Source organism: Panulirus ornatus, chromosome 1 (genome assembly GCF_036320965.1).
Source record: "Panulirus ornatus isolate Po-2019 chromosome 1, ASM3632096v1, whole genome shotgun sequence".
Classification (NCBI taxonomy): domain Eukaryota; kingdom Metazoa; phylum Arthropoda; class Malacostraca; order Decapoda; family Palinuridae; genus Panulirus; species Panulirus ornatus.
The window spans coordinates 24,333,019-24,350,080 of NC_092224.1; the positions used below are offsets into that span (position 1 = coordinate 24,333,019).

General features: G+C 41.3%; 1 protein-coding gene across 1 annotated transcript in view; it reads right to left on the minus strand.

Annotated features, from left to right (window-relative positions):
• The window catches only part of Ranbp16 (Ran-binding protein 16), a 334,729-nt gene that overhangs the window by 118,149 nt on the left and 199,518 nt on the right, over positions 1–17,062 (minus strand). Inside the window, exon 18 of the mRNA XM_071690784.1 lies at positions 14,133–14,192. Coding sequence (XP_071546885.1) covers positions 14,133–14,192 — 60 coding nt within the window. The remainder of the gene's footprint in view (positions 1–14,132; positions 14,193–17,062) is intronic.

Consider the following 17,062-nt stretch of genomic DNA (forward strand, 5'->3'; position numbering starts at 1 on the left):
AATGAGATGGGATGGGAAGAAGACCAAGGAAAGCACTAAAATTGATATCTGGAAGACATACTAATGCTAAGGGACTGGAAGAGAGCTAATGTCATGCCTGTTTATAGGAATAAAAATAATTAGAAATTACATTAAAGATTTGTATCTCTTATGAGTGTGATCTGTGAAGATGGAAAGATAACAGAAAGCAATGAGATTACTTGCAGTCATGGCAACATGGGTTTCAGAGGAAGATTGTCATGTGCAACATAAATTCCAGGCTTACAGAATTAGCTACAGTTTAAAGATGATGATGGAAGGACTGTGTTCTATGATGGCCAGAAGGCATCTGACACCGTCCCACAAAAGAGGTTGGTAGAGAAACCACACTTTCAGGCAAGTTTAAGTGAATGACTCCTTCAGTCTTTCAAGCATCTAAGCAAAAGGGGAAACAGGGCACACATTAAAGGTGCCCTTTGGAAGTGAGTTGGAGTATCCTATCTATAGCATGCATATGACCTAATTGTAGACAAACCTCTAATTCAGTAATTTCTTTTGATAAAACAGAATCAAACTGAAAAGGGAGATTAGAAGGCAGCAATATTGATACAGTATCTAAAAGTTTGCTGTGTTACAGCAAAAGATCTTTTCTTTTTTCTTTTAAACTATTTGCCATTTCCCGCGTTAGCGAGGTAGCGTTAAGAACAGAGGACTGGGCCTTTTTTGGAATATCCTCACCTGGCCCCCTCTGTTCCTTCTTTTGGAAAATAAAAAAAAAAATGAGAGGGGAGGATTTCCAGCCCCCCGCTCCCTCCCCTTTTAGTCGCCTTCTACGACACGCAGGGAATACGTGGGAAGTATTCTTAATCCCCTATCCCCAGGGGGAACAGCAAAAGATAAACGGCTATATATATTTGCCTAGAATGAGAGACAACAAAGAATGGAGACATAATGACACCATCCCACAAAAGATGTTGGTAGAGAAACCACACTTTCAGGCAGGTTTAAGTGAATGACTCCTTCAGTCTATCAAACATCTGAGTAAAAGAGGATAAAGGGCACACATTGAAGGTGCCCTCTGGAAGTGAGTTGGAGTATCCTATCTAAAGCATACATATGACCTAACTGTAGACACATCTCTAATTCAGTAATTTCTTTAAATGAAACAGGATCATTCTGAAAAAGTAGATTAGAAGGCAACAAAACTGGTACAGTATCTGAAAGTGTGCTGTGTTACAACAAAAGGTAAATGGCTCTATATTTGCCAAGAATAAAAGACAACAAAGAATGGAGACATAATGACAACTTTCAAGTTTCTGAAAAAAGCTGTAAAATCAGGAAATAAGATCAATGAGAGTTCACCGCAAAACCAAGGTACGGAAAATGATAAAAAGGAAAAAGAGGTGTCTATACATGGAACAAAATGTGGATGAAAGGAATGTAATGACATTATGAACTGCACACAGTATACAGAAACTGGAAAAAATGTAAGGTACTACAGAAAGTTTACAAGTCAAGGACCTACAAGTTATTCTATGGGCCTGCATGGTGTGATGTTAGTGGTGCTGACCGTGATGCATTCATGGGTCAACCAGGGTCAAGTGCATAGGTGTTAATCCTGGCTAGCAGCAGTCAGTTCACAATCAATCTAGCCATATATCCTCCTCTAGGGGTTGGTCGATAAAATAAGTACCTAGCTAGTGGAGAAAGAACACTTACCACATGTTCCCTGTGTGTTGTAGAAGGTGACTAAAGGGGACAAGAGTTGGGGGCTGGAAACCCTCCCCTCCTTGTATTTCAATTTCTAAAGAGGGAAACAGAAGGAGGATTCAAGCAGGGAATGCTCATCCTCCTCGAAGGCTCAGACTGGGGTGTCTGAATGTAACCAAGATGAGAAGAAAGGAGAGATAGGTGGTATGTTTGAGGAAAGAAACCTAGATGTTCTGGCTCTGAGTGAAAAAAAACTCAAGGGTAAAGGGGAAGAGTGGTTTGGGAAACTCTTCGGAGTAAAGTCGGGGTAGATGAGAAGACTTGAGCTAAGGAAATAGAAGCATTACTCCTGAAACAGGGGTTGTGGGAATATGTGATAGAGTGTACGAGAGAGAGAAAATTCTAGATTGTTGTGGGTAAAACTGAAAGTGGATGGAGAGAGATGGAATATTATTGGTGCTTATGCACTTGGTCATGAGAAGAAGGATCATGAGAGGCAAGTGTCTGGGGAACAGCTGAGGGAGTGTGTCTGCAGCTTTGATGCACGAGACCGCGTTTTAGTGATGGGTGATTTCAATGCAAAGGAGAGTAATGTGGCAGTTAAGGGTATAATTGGTGTACATGGGGTGTTCAGCATTGTAAATGGAAATGGTGAAAAGCTTGTGGATTTGTATGCTGGTGATTGAGAATACCTGGTATAAAAAGAGAGTATACATATACACACAAGTATACACATGAGAGTAGAAGAGATGGTCAAAGGGCACAATTGGATTACGTGTTGATTGACAAGCATGTAAAAGAGACTTTTGGATGTTAATGTGCTGAAAGGGGCAGCTGAGGGGATTTCTGATCACTATCTTGTGGAGGCAAAGGTGAAAATTTGCAGAGGTTTTCAGCAAAGCAGAGAGAATGTTGGGGAGAAGAGAGTGGTGAGCTTGGATAGAAGACTTGTGTGAGGAATTATCAGGAGATATTGAGTGTAGAATGGCAAAAGGGGAGAGGAAATGAAGTGAGGGGAGTAGGTGAGAAATGGGATGTATTTAGGGAAGCAATAATGGCTTGTGCAAAACATACATGAGAAAGGTAGGAGGGGGCAGATTAGAAAAGGGTAGTGAGTGGAGGGATGAAGAAGGAAAGTTGTCAGTGAAAGAGAAAAGAGAGGCGTTTGGACAATAGTTGCATGAAAGGAGCACAAATGACCGGAAGATGTATAAAAAAAAGTGACAGGTCAAGAGAAAGGTGCAAGGAATGAAAAAGAGGGCAAATGAGAGTTGGGGTGAGAGTGTATCATTAAACTTTAAGGAGAATAAAAAGATGTTTTGGAAGGAGGTAAATAACATACGTTAGATAAGAAAACAAATGGGAACAACAGTGAAGGGGCAAGTGGGGAAGTAATAGTGATGAAGTGAGGAGATAAAGTGAGTATTTTGAAGGTTTGTTGAATGTGTTTGATGATAGAGTAGCACCTTTAGGGTGTTTTGATCGGGGTGGTGTGCGAAGTGAGAGGGTCAGGGAGAATGATTTGGTTAAGAGAGAAGAAGTAGTGAAAGCTTTGCAGGTAAATCTGGCAAGGTGGCAGGTTTGGATGGTACTGCAGTAGAATTTATTGAAAAAGGGGGTGACTGTATTGTTGATTGGTTTGTAAGGATATTCAATGTATGTATAGTTCACGGTGAAGTGCCCGAGGATTGGCGGAAATGCATGCATTGTGCCACTGTACAAAGGCTAAGGAGACAAAGGTGAGTGTTCAAACTACAAAGGCATAAGTTTGTTGAGCATTCCTGGAAAATCATACAGGAGGGTATTGATTGAGAGGGTGAAGGCATGTACAGATTGGGGAAGAGCAGTGTGGTTTCAGAAGTGGTAGAGGATGTATGGATCAGATGTTTGCTTTGAAGAATGTGTGCAAGAAATACTTAGAAAAGCAGATGTATTTGCTTGCAGCATTTATGGATCTAGAAAAGGCATATGACAGGGTTCAAAGAGATGCTCTGAGGAAGGTCTTAGGAGTATATGGTGTGGGAGGCAAGTCACTAGAAGCAGTAAAAAGCCTTTACCAAGGATGTAAGGCAGGTGTAGAAGTAGGAAGAGAGAAGAGTGATTGGTTCCCAGTGAATGTCAGTTTGTAGCAGGGGTGTGTGATGTCTCCATGGTAAATTTGTATATGGATGGGGTGGTTAGGGAGGTAAATGCAAGAGTCTTGGAGTGAAAGGAGAGTATCAAGTCTGCTGGGGATGAGAGGGCTTGTGAAGTGATTCAGTTGTTGTTCATCGATGACAGAGCTCCGGTGGCTGATTCGAGTGAGAAACTTCAGAAGTTGGTGACTGAGTTTGGAAAAGTGTGTGAAAGGAGAAAGTAGAGAGTAAATGCGAATAAGAGCAAGGTTAATAGGTTCAGTAGGGTTGAGGGCAAGTTGATTGGGATGTAACTTTGAATGGAGAAAAATTGGAGGAAGTGAAGTGTTTTAAATATCTGGGAGTAGACTTAGCAGCAAATAGAACCATGGAGGCAGAAGTGAGTCACAGGGTGGGAGAGGGGGCGAAGGTTCTGGAAGCGATGAAGAATGTGTGGATGGAAAGAACATTATCTCAGAGAGCAAAAATGGATATGTCTGAAGGAATAGTGGTTCCAACAATATTATACGGTTGTGAGGCATGGGCTATAGACAGGGCTGTACAGAGGAGGGTGGATGTGTTGGAAATGAAATGTTTGAGGACAATATGTGGTGTGAGGTAGTTTCATCAACTAACTAATGAAAAGGTAAGAGAGATGTGTGGATATAAAGACCGTGGTTGAGAGCGCAAAAGAGGGTGTGTTGAAATGGTTTGGACATATGGTGAGAATGAGTGAAAAAAGACAGACAAAGATGGTGTATGTGTCAGAGGTGGAGGGAAGAGGGAGAAGCATGAGACCAAACTGGAAGTGAAAGAACGGAGTGAAAAAGATTCTGTGCGATAGGGGCCTGAACAAACAGGAGGGTGAAGGAATAGAGTGAACTGGAATGATGTGGTATACTAGGGTCAATGTGCTGTTAGTGGACTGAAACAGGGCTTGTGAAATGTCTGGGGTAAACCATGGAAAGGTCTGTGGGGCCTGGATGTGGCTAGGGAGCTGTGGTTTCGGTGCATTACACATGACAGCTAGAGACTGAGTGTGAACGAATGCAGCCTTTTTTTTTTTTTTTTTTGTCTGTTTTACTGGCGCTACCACACTGAAGCAGGGGGTAACGATGCTGCTTCTTGTGGGGCAGGGTGGTGCCAGGAATGGATAAAGGGAAGCAAGTATGAATATGTACATGTGTATATATGTATATGTCTGTGTATGTGTATGTATATGCATGTATATGAGTATATACTGATTTTTTTTTTTTTTTTATATTTTGTCGCTGTCTCCCGCGTTTGCGAGGTAGCGCAAGGAAACAGATGAAAGAAATGGCCCAACCCCCCCCCCATACACATGTATATACATACGTCCACACACGCAAATATACATACCTACACAGCTTTCCATGGTTTACCCCAGACGCTTCACATGCCTTGATTCAATCCACTGACAGCACGTCAGCCCCGGTATACCACATCACTCCAATTCACTCTGTTCCTTGCCCTCCTTTCACCCTCCTGCATGTTCAGGCCCCGATCACACAAAATCTTTTTCACTCCATCTTTCCACCTCCAATTTGGTCTCCCTCTTCTCCTTGTTCCCTCCACCTCCGACACATATATCCTCTTGGTCAATCTTTCCTCACTCATCCTCTCCATGTGCCCAAACCACTTCAAAACAGCCTCTTCTGCTCTCTCAACCACGCTCTTTTTATTTCCACACATCTCTCTTACCCTTACGTTACTCACTCGATCAAACCACCTCACACCACACATTGTCCTCAAACATCTCATTTCCAGCACATCCATCCTCCTGCGCACAACTCTATCCATAGCCCACGCCTCGCAACCATACAACATTGTTGGAACCACTATTCCTTCAAACATACCCATTTTTGCTTTCCGAGATAATGTTCTCGACTTCCACACATTCTTCAAGGCCCCCAGAATTTTCGCCCCCTCCCCCACCCTATGATCCACTTCCGCTTCCATGGTTCCATCCGCTGCCAGATCCACTCCCAGATATCTAAAACACTTCACTTCCTCCAGTTTTTCTCCATTCAAACTCACCTCCCAATTGACTTGACCCTCAACCCTATTGTACCTAATAACCTTGCTCTTATTCACATTTACTCTTAACTTTCTTCTTCCACACACTTTACCAAAAATGCAATTGAGTGGGAGATGTATAAAAGAAAGAGACAGGAGGTCAAGAGAAAGGTGCAAGAGGTGAAAAAAAGGGCAAATGAGAGTTGGGGTGAGAGAGTATCATTAAATTTTAGGGAGAAAAAAAGATGTTCTGGAAGGAGGTAAATAAAGTGCGTAAGAGAAGGTAGCAAATGGGAACTTCAGTGAAGAGCGCAAATGGGGAGGTGATAACAAGTAGTGGTGATGTGAGAAGGAGATGGAGTGAGTAGTTCGAAGGTTTGTTGAATGTGTTTGATGATAGAGTGGCAGATATAGGGTGTTTTGGTCGAGGTGGTGTGCAAAGTGAGAGGGTTAGGGAAAATGATTTGGTAAACAGAGAAGAGGTAGTGAAAGCTTTGCGGAAGATGAAAGCCGGCAAGGCAGCAGGTTTGGATGGTATTGCAGTGGAATTTATTAAAAAAGGGGGTGACTGTATTGTTGACTGGTTGGTAAGGTTATTTAATGTATGTATGACTCATGGTGAGGTGCCTGAGGATTGGCAGAATGCGTGCATAGTGCCATTGTACAAAGGCAAAGGGGATAAGAGGTGAGTGCTCAAATTACAGAGGTATAAGTTTGTTGAGTATTCCTGGTAAATTATATGGGAGGGTATTGATTGAGAGGGTGAAGGCATGTACAGAGCATCAGATTGGGGAAGAGCAGTGTGGTTTCAGAAGTGGTAGAGGATGTGTGGATCAGGAGTTTGCTTTGAAGAATGTATGTGAGAAATACTTAGAAAAGCAAATGGATTTGTATGTAGCATTTATGGATCTGGAGAAGGCATATGATAGAGTTGATAGAGATGCTCTGTGGAAGGTATTAAGAATATATGGTGTGGGAGGAAAGTTGTTAGAAGCAAAGTTTTTATCGAGGATGTAAGGCATGTGTACGTGTAGGAAGAGAGGAAAGTGATTGGTTCTCAGTGAATGTAGGTTTGCGGCAGGGGTGTGTGATGTCTCCATGGTTGTTTAATTTGTTTATGGATGGGGTTGTTAGGGAGGTAAATGCAAGAGTTTTGGAAAGAGGGGCAAGTATGAAGTCTGTTGGGGATGAGAGAGCTTGGGAAGTGAGTCAGTTGTTGTTCGCTGATGACACAGTGCTGGTGGCTGATTCATGTGTGAAACTGCAGACTTGACTGATATACTGATATGTATATGTATGTATATGTGCGTGTATGAGCATTTATGTATATACATATGTATATGAGTGGATGGGCCATTCTTTGTCTGTTTCCTGGGAAACAGCAATTAAGTATAATAAATTAATAATAATAAATATGAATATTAATATCAATAATCAGATTTATTCAATCCCATGCATGTCTCTCACCCTCTTTAATGTTCAGGCCTCTAAACCCTAAAGCCTTGCTGACCCCATACTTTCTTTTCCCCGGCCTCTTTCCACTTCCTCCCTCTACTAACGATGTGCATGTATTATCATAAGTGACTAACATGGCACTGGCAAAACATACCCTATTCGTGGCCATCTCGGCTGAAAGGAAAATAAAGCAAAAAAAGAATACAGCAATTAATTAAAACTTCTCAGGTGTTTGTATGCTTGAATTTAGAAGGTAGAGAGGTTATGGGAAAAGTGAAAGATGAAAAATGAAAAGAGATTCCATTGTCTTGTTGTTCAATGGAAGCAGGAATACAGTAGTATCACAAGGATCAATCCTTGTGCAGCTGGTCTCCATACAGAAATAATGGGAAGCAGCAAAAGATACAAGTCTTAGGGCCAAGCTTTTGTGGCAAGGACATAAGCAGACAACACACAAAAGCAGGGACTAGTATAATACCCGTAGAATATGGACAGGGCAGCAACAACACACTGGACAGAGAGAAATGACTGAAGATGGTGCCTGGAGAATTAATGACAGAGACAGCCGTTGATTCCACTCTAAGTAACAGAGAGATGAAAGAAGAAACACCTTAAATTTGTGATAAGTACTTGTTAATGAGACAAGGAAGACCCATGTATATATGACATAATTTCTCACAAGATAAATAAAAACACTTCACCCTCAGCTTTTCAGAAGGAAATTTGTACAGTTGATTATGTGGGGTTTCCAGGGCTGAGAGAATTTTGTTGATTTTGTAATGATGATTATGCAGAGTTTCTATAATTGAGTACAGGTTTTGGTTATGTCCAACATGTTTATGTTATGGCAGGGATGAACTGCAGTGCTCTGAAACTGACTGGAGGAAAAATGTGAATAATGAATAATGAATAATGAATTTCATTATGAACTATGAATAATGATTTCATTCAAGCACCAATGAATTTTACCAGGTATGTGCTTACCCATCCTGAGATACAAATTAAGATAGGAGATGTGTTCTATATGAGAAATAAAACAAATATTACAGTGAAATGAGGAGAAAAATGAGCTGAAGTATGGAGAATGGAATTATCAGGAATGGGGTTACACAGTGAAGAGAAATAATCTACAAGAGAATGAAGAGACTAAGTAATATGGCAGAATCCTGAGGAACCCCACTATTGATAGAACAAAAAGGCTATGTTGCTCAAGAAAAACATGTTGCAATGGACCAGCTATAGGTGGAAGATAGTCATCAGGTAACAGATACAAGTTAAAAATCCAAAGGAGGGAAGTTTGTAAAGACATGCCACACCACCTGTAATATGCTTAGGAGATTGCAAAGTCCACAACAAAAGTTTCACCAAAATCTTGGATAGACAAGGACTAGAGAAGAGTTACAAAGGAGGCATCACCAGTGGACCAGTGATCACAAAGAAAGAAATAGGATTCTACGTATTTGAGAAAGTGAGAGTTAAGGATAGTTTAAAAGACTTTGGAGATGGCAGAAGAGAGCAATGGGGCAATAGCTGGAGGGGTTAGAACAGTCTCCTTGTTATGGATGAGCTATACTATGGAATGCTTCCAAGAGGAAGGAGAAATTTGGGTTTTGAGACAGACAAAATGGGAAAGCATGGATTGGAATTAGCTTGGAGGTACAACCCCTTAGGAATCAAGGAGGTATGCCATTTGGGCCTGAGCCTTGTCCGCTTCAGCTGGGAAAGCCAGTCTTTCTTTATTCATCCTTTCCACATATCTGCATTAATTCAGCACAACCTGACCAGGTCTCTCAAACACTGTGCTTACTAACTAACCACTCTCTCAAACTTTCATACATTACAGGATCAACTCACTTCACACCACATACTGCCCTAAAACACTTCATTTCCAACATGTCCATCCTCTACTATTCTGTTCAACACTGGGGACTACTATATTCTCACAAATACCTTTCTTTGCCCTAACAGATACTGAACTCTCCTTCCACATACTCCTAAGTGCACCCAGGACTTAAGCCACCTCTTGTAACCTAAGACCACTTCAACCCCAAATCCACTTCCAGGTTCCTAAAGCACTGCACTTATTCCAGGTCATCCCCATTCAACATTATTCTCAAATCATCCTGACTTTTTTCCCCTCTTATACTAATGTTCATATTCACTCTCAACCTTCTCCTTTCACACACACTCCCAAATTCCATCACTAACTTGTTGTGTGTGCTGAAAAAGGACTGGCAATTGGGAATACATGGTTTAACAGAAGGTGTATACATAAATATACAAGAAAGAGAGGGGTTGGGGTTAGCAGGCATTACTGGATTAGGGACTACATGACAAGCACGCACTGGGATACTGATGAATGTCAATGTACAAAGAATGGCAGCAGGTGGGATGGTAGATCATTTCATCATGATGAGAGTGTGGAAGCTTGTAGAGGTTTTAATTAAGATGGAATGCTATAATAGTAAAAAAAGTGGCAAAAGTGAGTGAGCTTGGAAAAGAGACCTATGTGCATAGATACTATGAGAGACTGAGAGAAGAGAAGCATAAGGTGAGAGTAAGTGGAACAAAGGAAGAGTGAGAGAAGTAGAAGGTACTTATAAAAGCAATGCACAATGTTTACAAAGACAAAAGTATTTGGAACGCAGGAGGCAGGAAGTGTGCATGTCAAAAAGGGTAGGGAGTGATAGAATAGGGATGTAAAAAATTCATATTCTATTTATCATACTTAGTCGCTGTCTCCCACGTTAGCAAGGTAGCGCAAGGAAACAGACAAAAGAATGGCCCCCACCCACATACACATGTATATACATAAACATCTACACATGCACATTTACATTTCAACATATACACACATATACATACAAAGACATAAACATATATACACATGTACATATTCATACTTACTGCCCTCATCCATTCCCGTCGCCACCCCACCACACATGAAATGGCACCCCCCTTCCCCGTGTGCGTGAGAGGTAGCACAAGGAAAAGACAACAAAGGTCACATTCGTTCACACTCAGTCTCTAGCTGTCATGTGTAATGCACCGAAACCACAGCTCCCTTCCCACATCCAGGCCCCACAAAACTTTCCATGGTTTATCTTAGATGCTTCACATGCCCTGGTTCAATCCACTGACAGCACATCGACCCCGGTATACCACATCGTTCCAATTCACTCTATTCCTTGCACACCTTTAACCCTCCTGTTTGTTTAGGCCCCAATCACCCAAAATATTTTTCACTTCATCCTTCCACCTCCACTTTGGTCTCTCACTTCTCCTTGTTCCCTCCACCTCTGACACATTTATCCTCTTTGTCAATCTTTCCTCACTCATTCTCTTACCCTTTCATTACTTACTCGATCAAACCACCTCACACCACATACTGTCCTCAAACATTTCATTACCAAAACATCCACCCTCCTCCACACAGCCCTATCTATAGCCCATGCCTCGCACCCATATAACATTGTTGGAACCACTACTCCTTCAACCATACCCAATTTTACTCACCAATTTTACTACACATTCTTCAATGCTCCCAGAACCTTCGCCCCCTCCCCCATCCTGTGACTCACTTCTGCTTCTATGGTACCATCTGCTGCTAAATCCACTCCCAGATATCTAAAGCACTTCACTTCCTCCAGTTTTTTTCCATTCAAACTTACCTCTCACATGACTTGTCCCTCAACCCTAATGAACCTAATAACCATGCTCTTATTCACATTTACTCTCAGCTTCTTCTTTCACACACTTTACTAAACTCAGTCACCAACTTCTGCAGTTTCTCACATGAATCAGCCACCAGCACCATATCATCAGCGAACAACAACTGACTCACTTCCCAAGCCCTCTCATCCACAACAGACTGCATACTTGCCCTTCTCTCCAAAACTTTTGCATTTACCTCCCTAACAACCACATCCACAAACAAATTAAACAACCATGGAGACATCACACACCCCTGCCGCAAACCGACATTCACTGGGAACCAGTCACTTTCCTCTTCCTACTCATACACAAGCCTTACATCCTTGATAAAATCTTTTCACTGTTTCTAGCATCTTACCTCCCACACCATATACTCTTAATACCTTAATACCAGCTCTATCATATGCCTTTTCCACTTCCATAAATGCTACATACAAATCCATCTGTTTCACTAAGTATTTATCACATATATTCTTCAAAGCAAACACCTGATCCACACATCTTCTACCTCTTCTGAAACCACACTGTTCTTCCCCAATCTGATGCTCTGTACATGCCCTTACCCTCTCAATCAATACCATCCCATATAATTTCCCAGGAATACTCAACAATCTTATACCTCTGTAATTTGAAAACTCACCTTTATCCCCTTTCACTTTGTGCAATGGCACTACGCATGCATTCTGCTAATCTTCGTGCACTTCACCATGAACCATACATACAATAAATATCTTTACCAGTCAGTTAACAACACAGTCACCCCCTTTTTTAATAAATTCCACTACAATACCATCCAAACCTGCCACCTTGCCAGCTTTCATCTTCTGCAAAGCTGTACATACGTATATGTGTGTAAGTAGGAGAGATGGCCAGAGAGCGTTATTGGATTACGTGTTAATTGATAGGTGTGTGAGAGAGAATTTTGGATGTTAATTTGCTGAGAGGGGCTTCTGGAGGGATGTCTGATCATTATCCTGTGGAGGTAAAGGTGACAATTTGTAGAAGTTTTCAGAAAAGAAGAATGTTGGGGTGAAAGAGTGGTGAGTGTGAGTGAGCTTGGAAAGGAGAACTGCGTGAGGAAGTACCAGGAGAGATGGAGTGCAGAATGGAAAAAGGTGAGAGCAAATGACAAGGGGAGTGGGGGAGGAATGGGATGTATTTAGGGAAGCAGTGATGGCTTGTGCAAAAGATGCTTGTGGTATGAGAAAGGTGGGAGGTGGGCAGATTCCAAAGGGTAGTGAGTGGTGGGATGAAGATCTAAGATTGTTAGTGTAAGAGAAGAGAGAGGCTTTTGGACGATTTTTGCACTTTTGCACGATTTTTGCAGGGAAGTAATGCAAATGACTGGAAGATGTATAAAAGAAAGAGGCAAGAGGTTAAGAAAGGTGCAATGGGTGAAAAAGAGGGCAAATGAGAGTATGGATGAGAAGAGAGTATCATTAAATTTTAGGGAGAATAAAACGATGTTTTGGAAGGAGGTAAATAAAGTGCGTAAGACAAGAGAACAAGTGGGAACATCGGTGAAGGGGGGTAATGGGGAGGTAATAGGAGGTAGTGGTGAAGTGAGGAGAGGAAAGAGTATTCTGAAGGTTTGTTGAATGTGTCTGATGATAAGAGTAGCAGATATAGGGTGTTTTGGTCGAGGGGGAGAATGGTTTGGTAAACAGAGAAGAGGCAGTGAAAGCTTTGTGGATGTAAAATATCTTATCAAAAAGGAAAGAGCAAATGGATGGTATATGAAGGGAAGAAGTGTGAGTGATTGCGAGGTTTATGAGAGAAAATGGCAGAGGGTCAAGAGAAATGTATATGAGTTGTAAAAGAGGGTAAATGAAAGATTGGGTAAGAGAATATTAGAGAACTTCAGGCACAATGAGAAAATGTTTTGAAAGGTGAAAACAGTGAGGAAAACAAGGAAAAACAGAAAGAGTTAGAGAACCAGGTGGAAAAGTGAAAACAGGCAATGAAAAGGTAAAGAAGAGATGTAATGAGCATTTTGATAGATTTATGTTTCAGATGATAGAGTGGTGGATATAGTGTGTTTGGGACAAGGTGGGACAAGACAGCATGCAATATGATAGAGTCCTGACAAATGGTAAAAATAAGGTAGGTAGTAAAAGTTTTGCATAAGGTGAAGTGTGGCAAAGACCCAACAGTGGACTGAATTGCGGCCGAGTTACTCAAGAAATGGGAAGATAGTGCTTTTGATTGAGTACTCGGGTTATTCAACATTTGTATGGTATAAGGTGAGGTGCCTGAAGACTGGAAGAAGGCATGAATAACACCTTTTTGCAAGGGAAAGGGGGATTAAGGTGAATGCTTGAATTACAAAGATATAAGAATGTTGGGTATACCTGGTAAAATGTATAAAAAAGTGGTATATGAGAGGGTGGTGGCACATAAAAAACACTTGATTCAGAAGGGGCAGTGTAGCTTCAGGGAAAGAAAAAGGATGTGTGAATCAGGTGAATGATTTGAAGAATTTGTTTACAAAATCCTTCAAGAAAGAGAGTGAACCATTATACATGGCATTTATGCATCTGGAGAAAGGCCATTACTAGGCTCTGAGTTCTTGTATGGGGGGTTACAAATATATGGAAAGTTACTAAACAAAGTGAGGATTTTTACCACTGGACTTTTACTGAGTAAGGCATGTGTGTGAGTAGGAAGGTTGGAGGATGAGTGATTCTAGATGAAGGTGGGTATGTGTCAAACATGTGTGATGTTACCTTAACTGTTTAATCTGCTTATGGTAAGGTGGTAAGGAAGATGAATGCAAGGGATTCAAAGCAAGGTACAGATCTATAGTATACCAAGGATAGAGCGTATGGGAGGAGAAGAAGTTGCTGTTTGTATCAATACGACTCTTGTGGCAGACTCCAAGGAGAAAATCCAAATTACACAATAACAGTATAATATTTATATGTAAAAACTGTTTTTATATGCAGTCTTTCCTTTCTGAACTGCAGCACTTCCACTAAAAAATGGCAATACTGCACAAAGGCATACTGAGGATGCTAAATTACATTAAAGCTCTCCTCACTTAAACTTAGATGCATTAAACTACATATTACATCAACTAAAGGTTTATGTAATACAAGGAACTGGCCTTACAATGACACTCACGTTCTGCTGATGGGTTCAAGTACTGTATTGTGGGTGGAGCTTTCCCTGCAACAGTCGAGTCTGGCCAAATATGTAACATGATCAAACTTCAAGAGTATCTAACACAAAAATACTACAATTTGTATAAAACATATATAAAAACTAAAACCATAACTTAGAGATTTCATTAACATTAGAATTTCTTCTTTGAAGAATCTTATCTAAATTCAGATATCAATCACCCATACAACAAATTTCTGTATCTTAACTGAAACAATATGGAAGAAGAGCATAGAAAATGTATGGAATTAGACATTGTAACAGAAACCACTAGAAACTGATATGTTCAGTCATAACAGATGAATAAGACATTACTCTGGATGTTGAACTGATGTTATAATAATAAAAATGAGGGCTCAGGCTAAGGTGCTGATATGAAGCACAGTATACTTAAGAAAAAGAGGAATGCATGCATTTCTTAACTCATCCCTCCTTTACAATTCAGGTGTCCAGTATACTTTTTATTTCTCCCTCTCCTCACTTTAGTTCCAAAATATATACTCCCTTGGTAAGCATTCTATCTACCATCCATACTGCAGTCTTTCACCACTTTAAAATATGCTGCATTACTATGACAACCATTTTCTTTTATCCTACATATCTTTGAGTTGTTAGGGAGGTAAATGCAAGAGTCTTGGAAAGAGGGGCAAGTATGAAGTCTGTTGGGGATGAGAGAGCTTGGGAAGTGAGTCAGTTGTTGTTCGCTGACGATACAGCGCTGGTGGCTGATTCATGTGAGAAACTGCAGAAGCTGGTGACGGAGTTTGGTAAAGTGTGTGGAAGAAGAAAGTTAAGAGTAAATGTGAATAAGAGCAAGGTTATTAGGTACAGTAGGGTTGAGGGTCAAGTCAATTGGGAGGTGAGTTTGAATGGAGAAAAACTGGAGGAAGTGAAGTGTTTTAGATATCTGGGAGTGGATCTGGCAGCAGATGGAACCATGGAAGCGGAAGTGGATCATAGGGTGGGGGAGGGGGCGAAAATTTTGGGAGCCTTGAAAAATGTGTGGAAGTCGAGAACATTATCTCGGAAAGCAAAAATGGGTATGTTTGAAGGAATAGTGGTTCCAACAATGTTGTATGGTTGCGAGGCGTGGGCTATGGATAGAGTTGTGCGCAGGAGGATGGATGTGCTGGAAATGAGATGTTTGAGGACAATGTGTGGTGTGAGGTGGTTTGATCGAGTAAGTAACGTAAGGGTAAGAGAGATGTGTGGAAATAAAAAGAGCGTGGTTGAGAGAGCAGAAGAGGGTGTTTTGAAATGGTTTGGGCACATGGAGAGAATGAGTGAGGAAAGATTGACCAAGAGGATATATGTGTCGGAGGTGGAGAGAACGAGGAGAAGAGGGAGACCAAATTGGAGGTGGAAAGATGGAGTGAAAAGGATTTTGTGTGATCAGGGCCTGAACATGCAGGAGGGTGAAAGGAGGGCAAGGAATAGAGTGAATTGGAGCGATGTGGTATACAGGGGTTGACGTGCTGTCAGTGGATTGAATCAAGGCATGTGAAGCGTCCGGGGTAAACCATGGAAAGCTGTGTAGGTATGTATATTTGCGTGTGTGGACGTGTGTATGTACATGTGTATGGGGGGGGTTGGGCCATTTCTTTCGTCTGTTTCCTTGCGCTACCTCGCAACTGCGGGAGACAGCGACGAGGTATAAAAAAAAAAAAAAAAAAAAAAAAAAAAAAAAAAAATCTTTGAGATTCATCCTAACTTCAAGATAACCACAAAACTTTTGGAGGAAAGCAGTATCCCACTGCTTGAAGTCATCTGGCAATCCTACAGTTGCAAATGCATATCAACACAACTGGAAATGATTTCATAAGACAATGTCTTTAACAGTCCAGCCAGTTGCCAGTCTTAACAGCCTTTATTCCTTTATCCTTGTAAACCGTGATAAGTTTAAACATTCTATATTATCTCTATTCTTTTTATAATTTCTCCATTCATCACACAGCTATTCTTACATTCTTTCAGTTCAAACAGAACTGCATTTACATCTATACATGTTAATCTCTTTGTTGTTCGCTGATGATACAGCGCTGGTGGCTGATTCATGTGAGAAACTGCAGAAGCTGGTGACTGAGTTTGGTAAAGTGTGTGGAAGAAGAAAGTTAAGAGTAAATGTGAATAAGAGCAAGGTTATTAGGTACAGTAGGGTTGAGGGTCAAGTCAATTGGGAGGTGAGTTTGAATGGAGAAAAACTGGAGGAAGTGAAGTGTTTTAGATATCTGGGAGTGGATCTGTCAGCGGATGGAACCATGGAAGCGGAAGTGAATCATAGGGTGGGGGAGGGGGCGAAAATTTTGGGAGCCTTGAAAAATGTGTGGAAGTCGAGAACATTATCTCGGAAAGCAAAAATGGGTATGTTTGAAGGAATAGTGGTTCCAACAATGTTGTATGGTTGCGAGGCGTGGGCTATGGATAGAGTTGTGCGCAGGAGGATGGATGTGCTGGAAATGAGATGTTTGAGGACAATGTGTGGTGTGAGGTGGTTTGATTGAGTAAGTAACGTAAGGGTAAGAGAGATGTGTGGAAATAAAAAGAGCGTGGTTGAGAGAGCAGAAGAGGGTGTTTTGAAATGGTTTGGGCACATGGAGAGAATGAGTGAGGAAAGATTGACCAAGAGGATATATGTGTCGGAGGTGGAGGGAACAAGGAGAAGAGGGAGACTAAATTGGAGGTGGAAAGATGGAGTGAAAAAGATTTTGTGTGATCGGGGCCTGAACATGCAGGAGGGTGAAAGGAGGGCAAGGAATAGAGTGAATTGGAGCGATGTGGTATACAGGGGTTGACGTGCTGTCAGTGGATTGAATCAAGGCATGTGAAGCGTATGGGGTAAACCATGGAAAGCTGTGTAGGTATGTATATTTGCGTGTGTGGACGTGTGTATG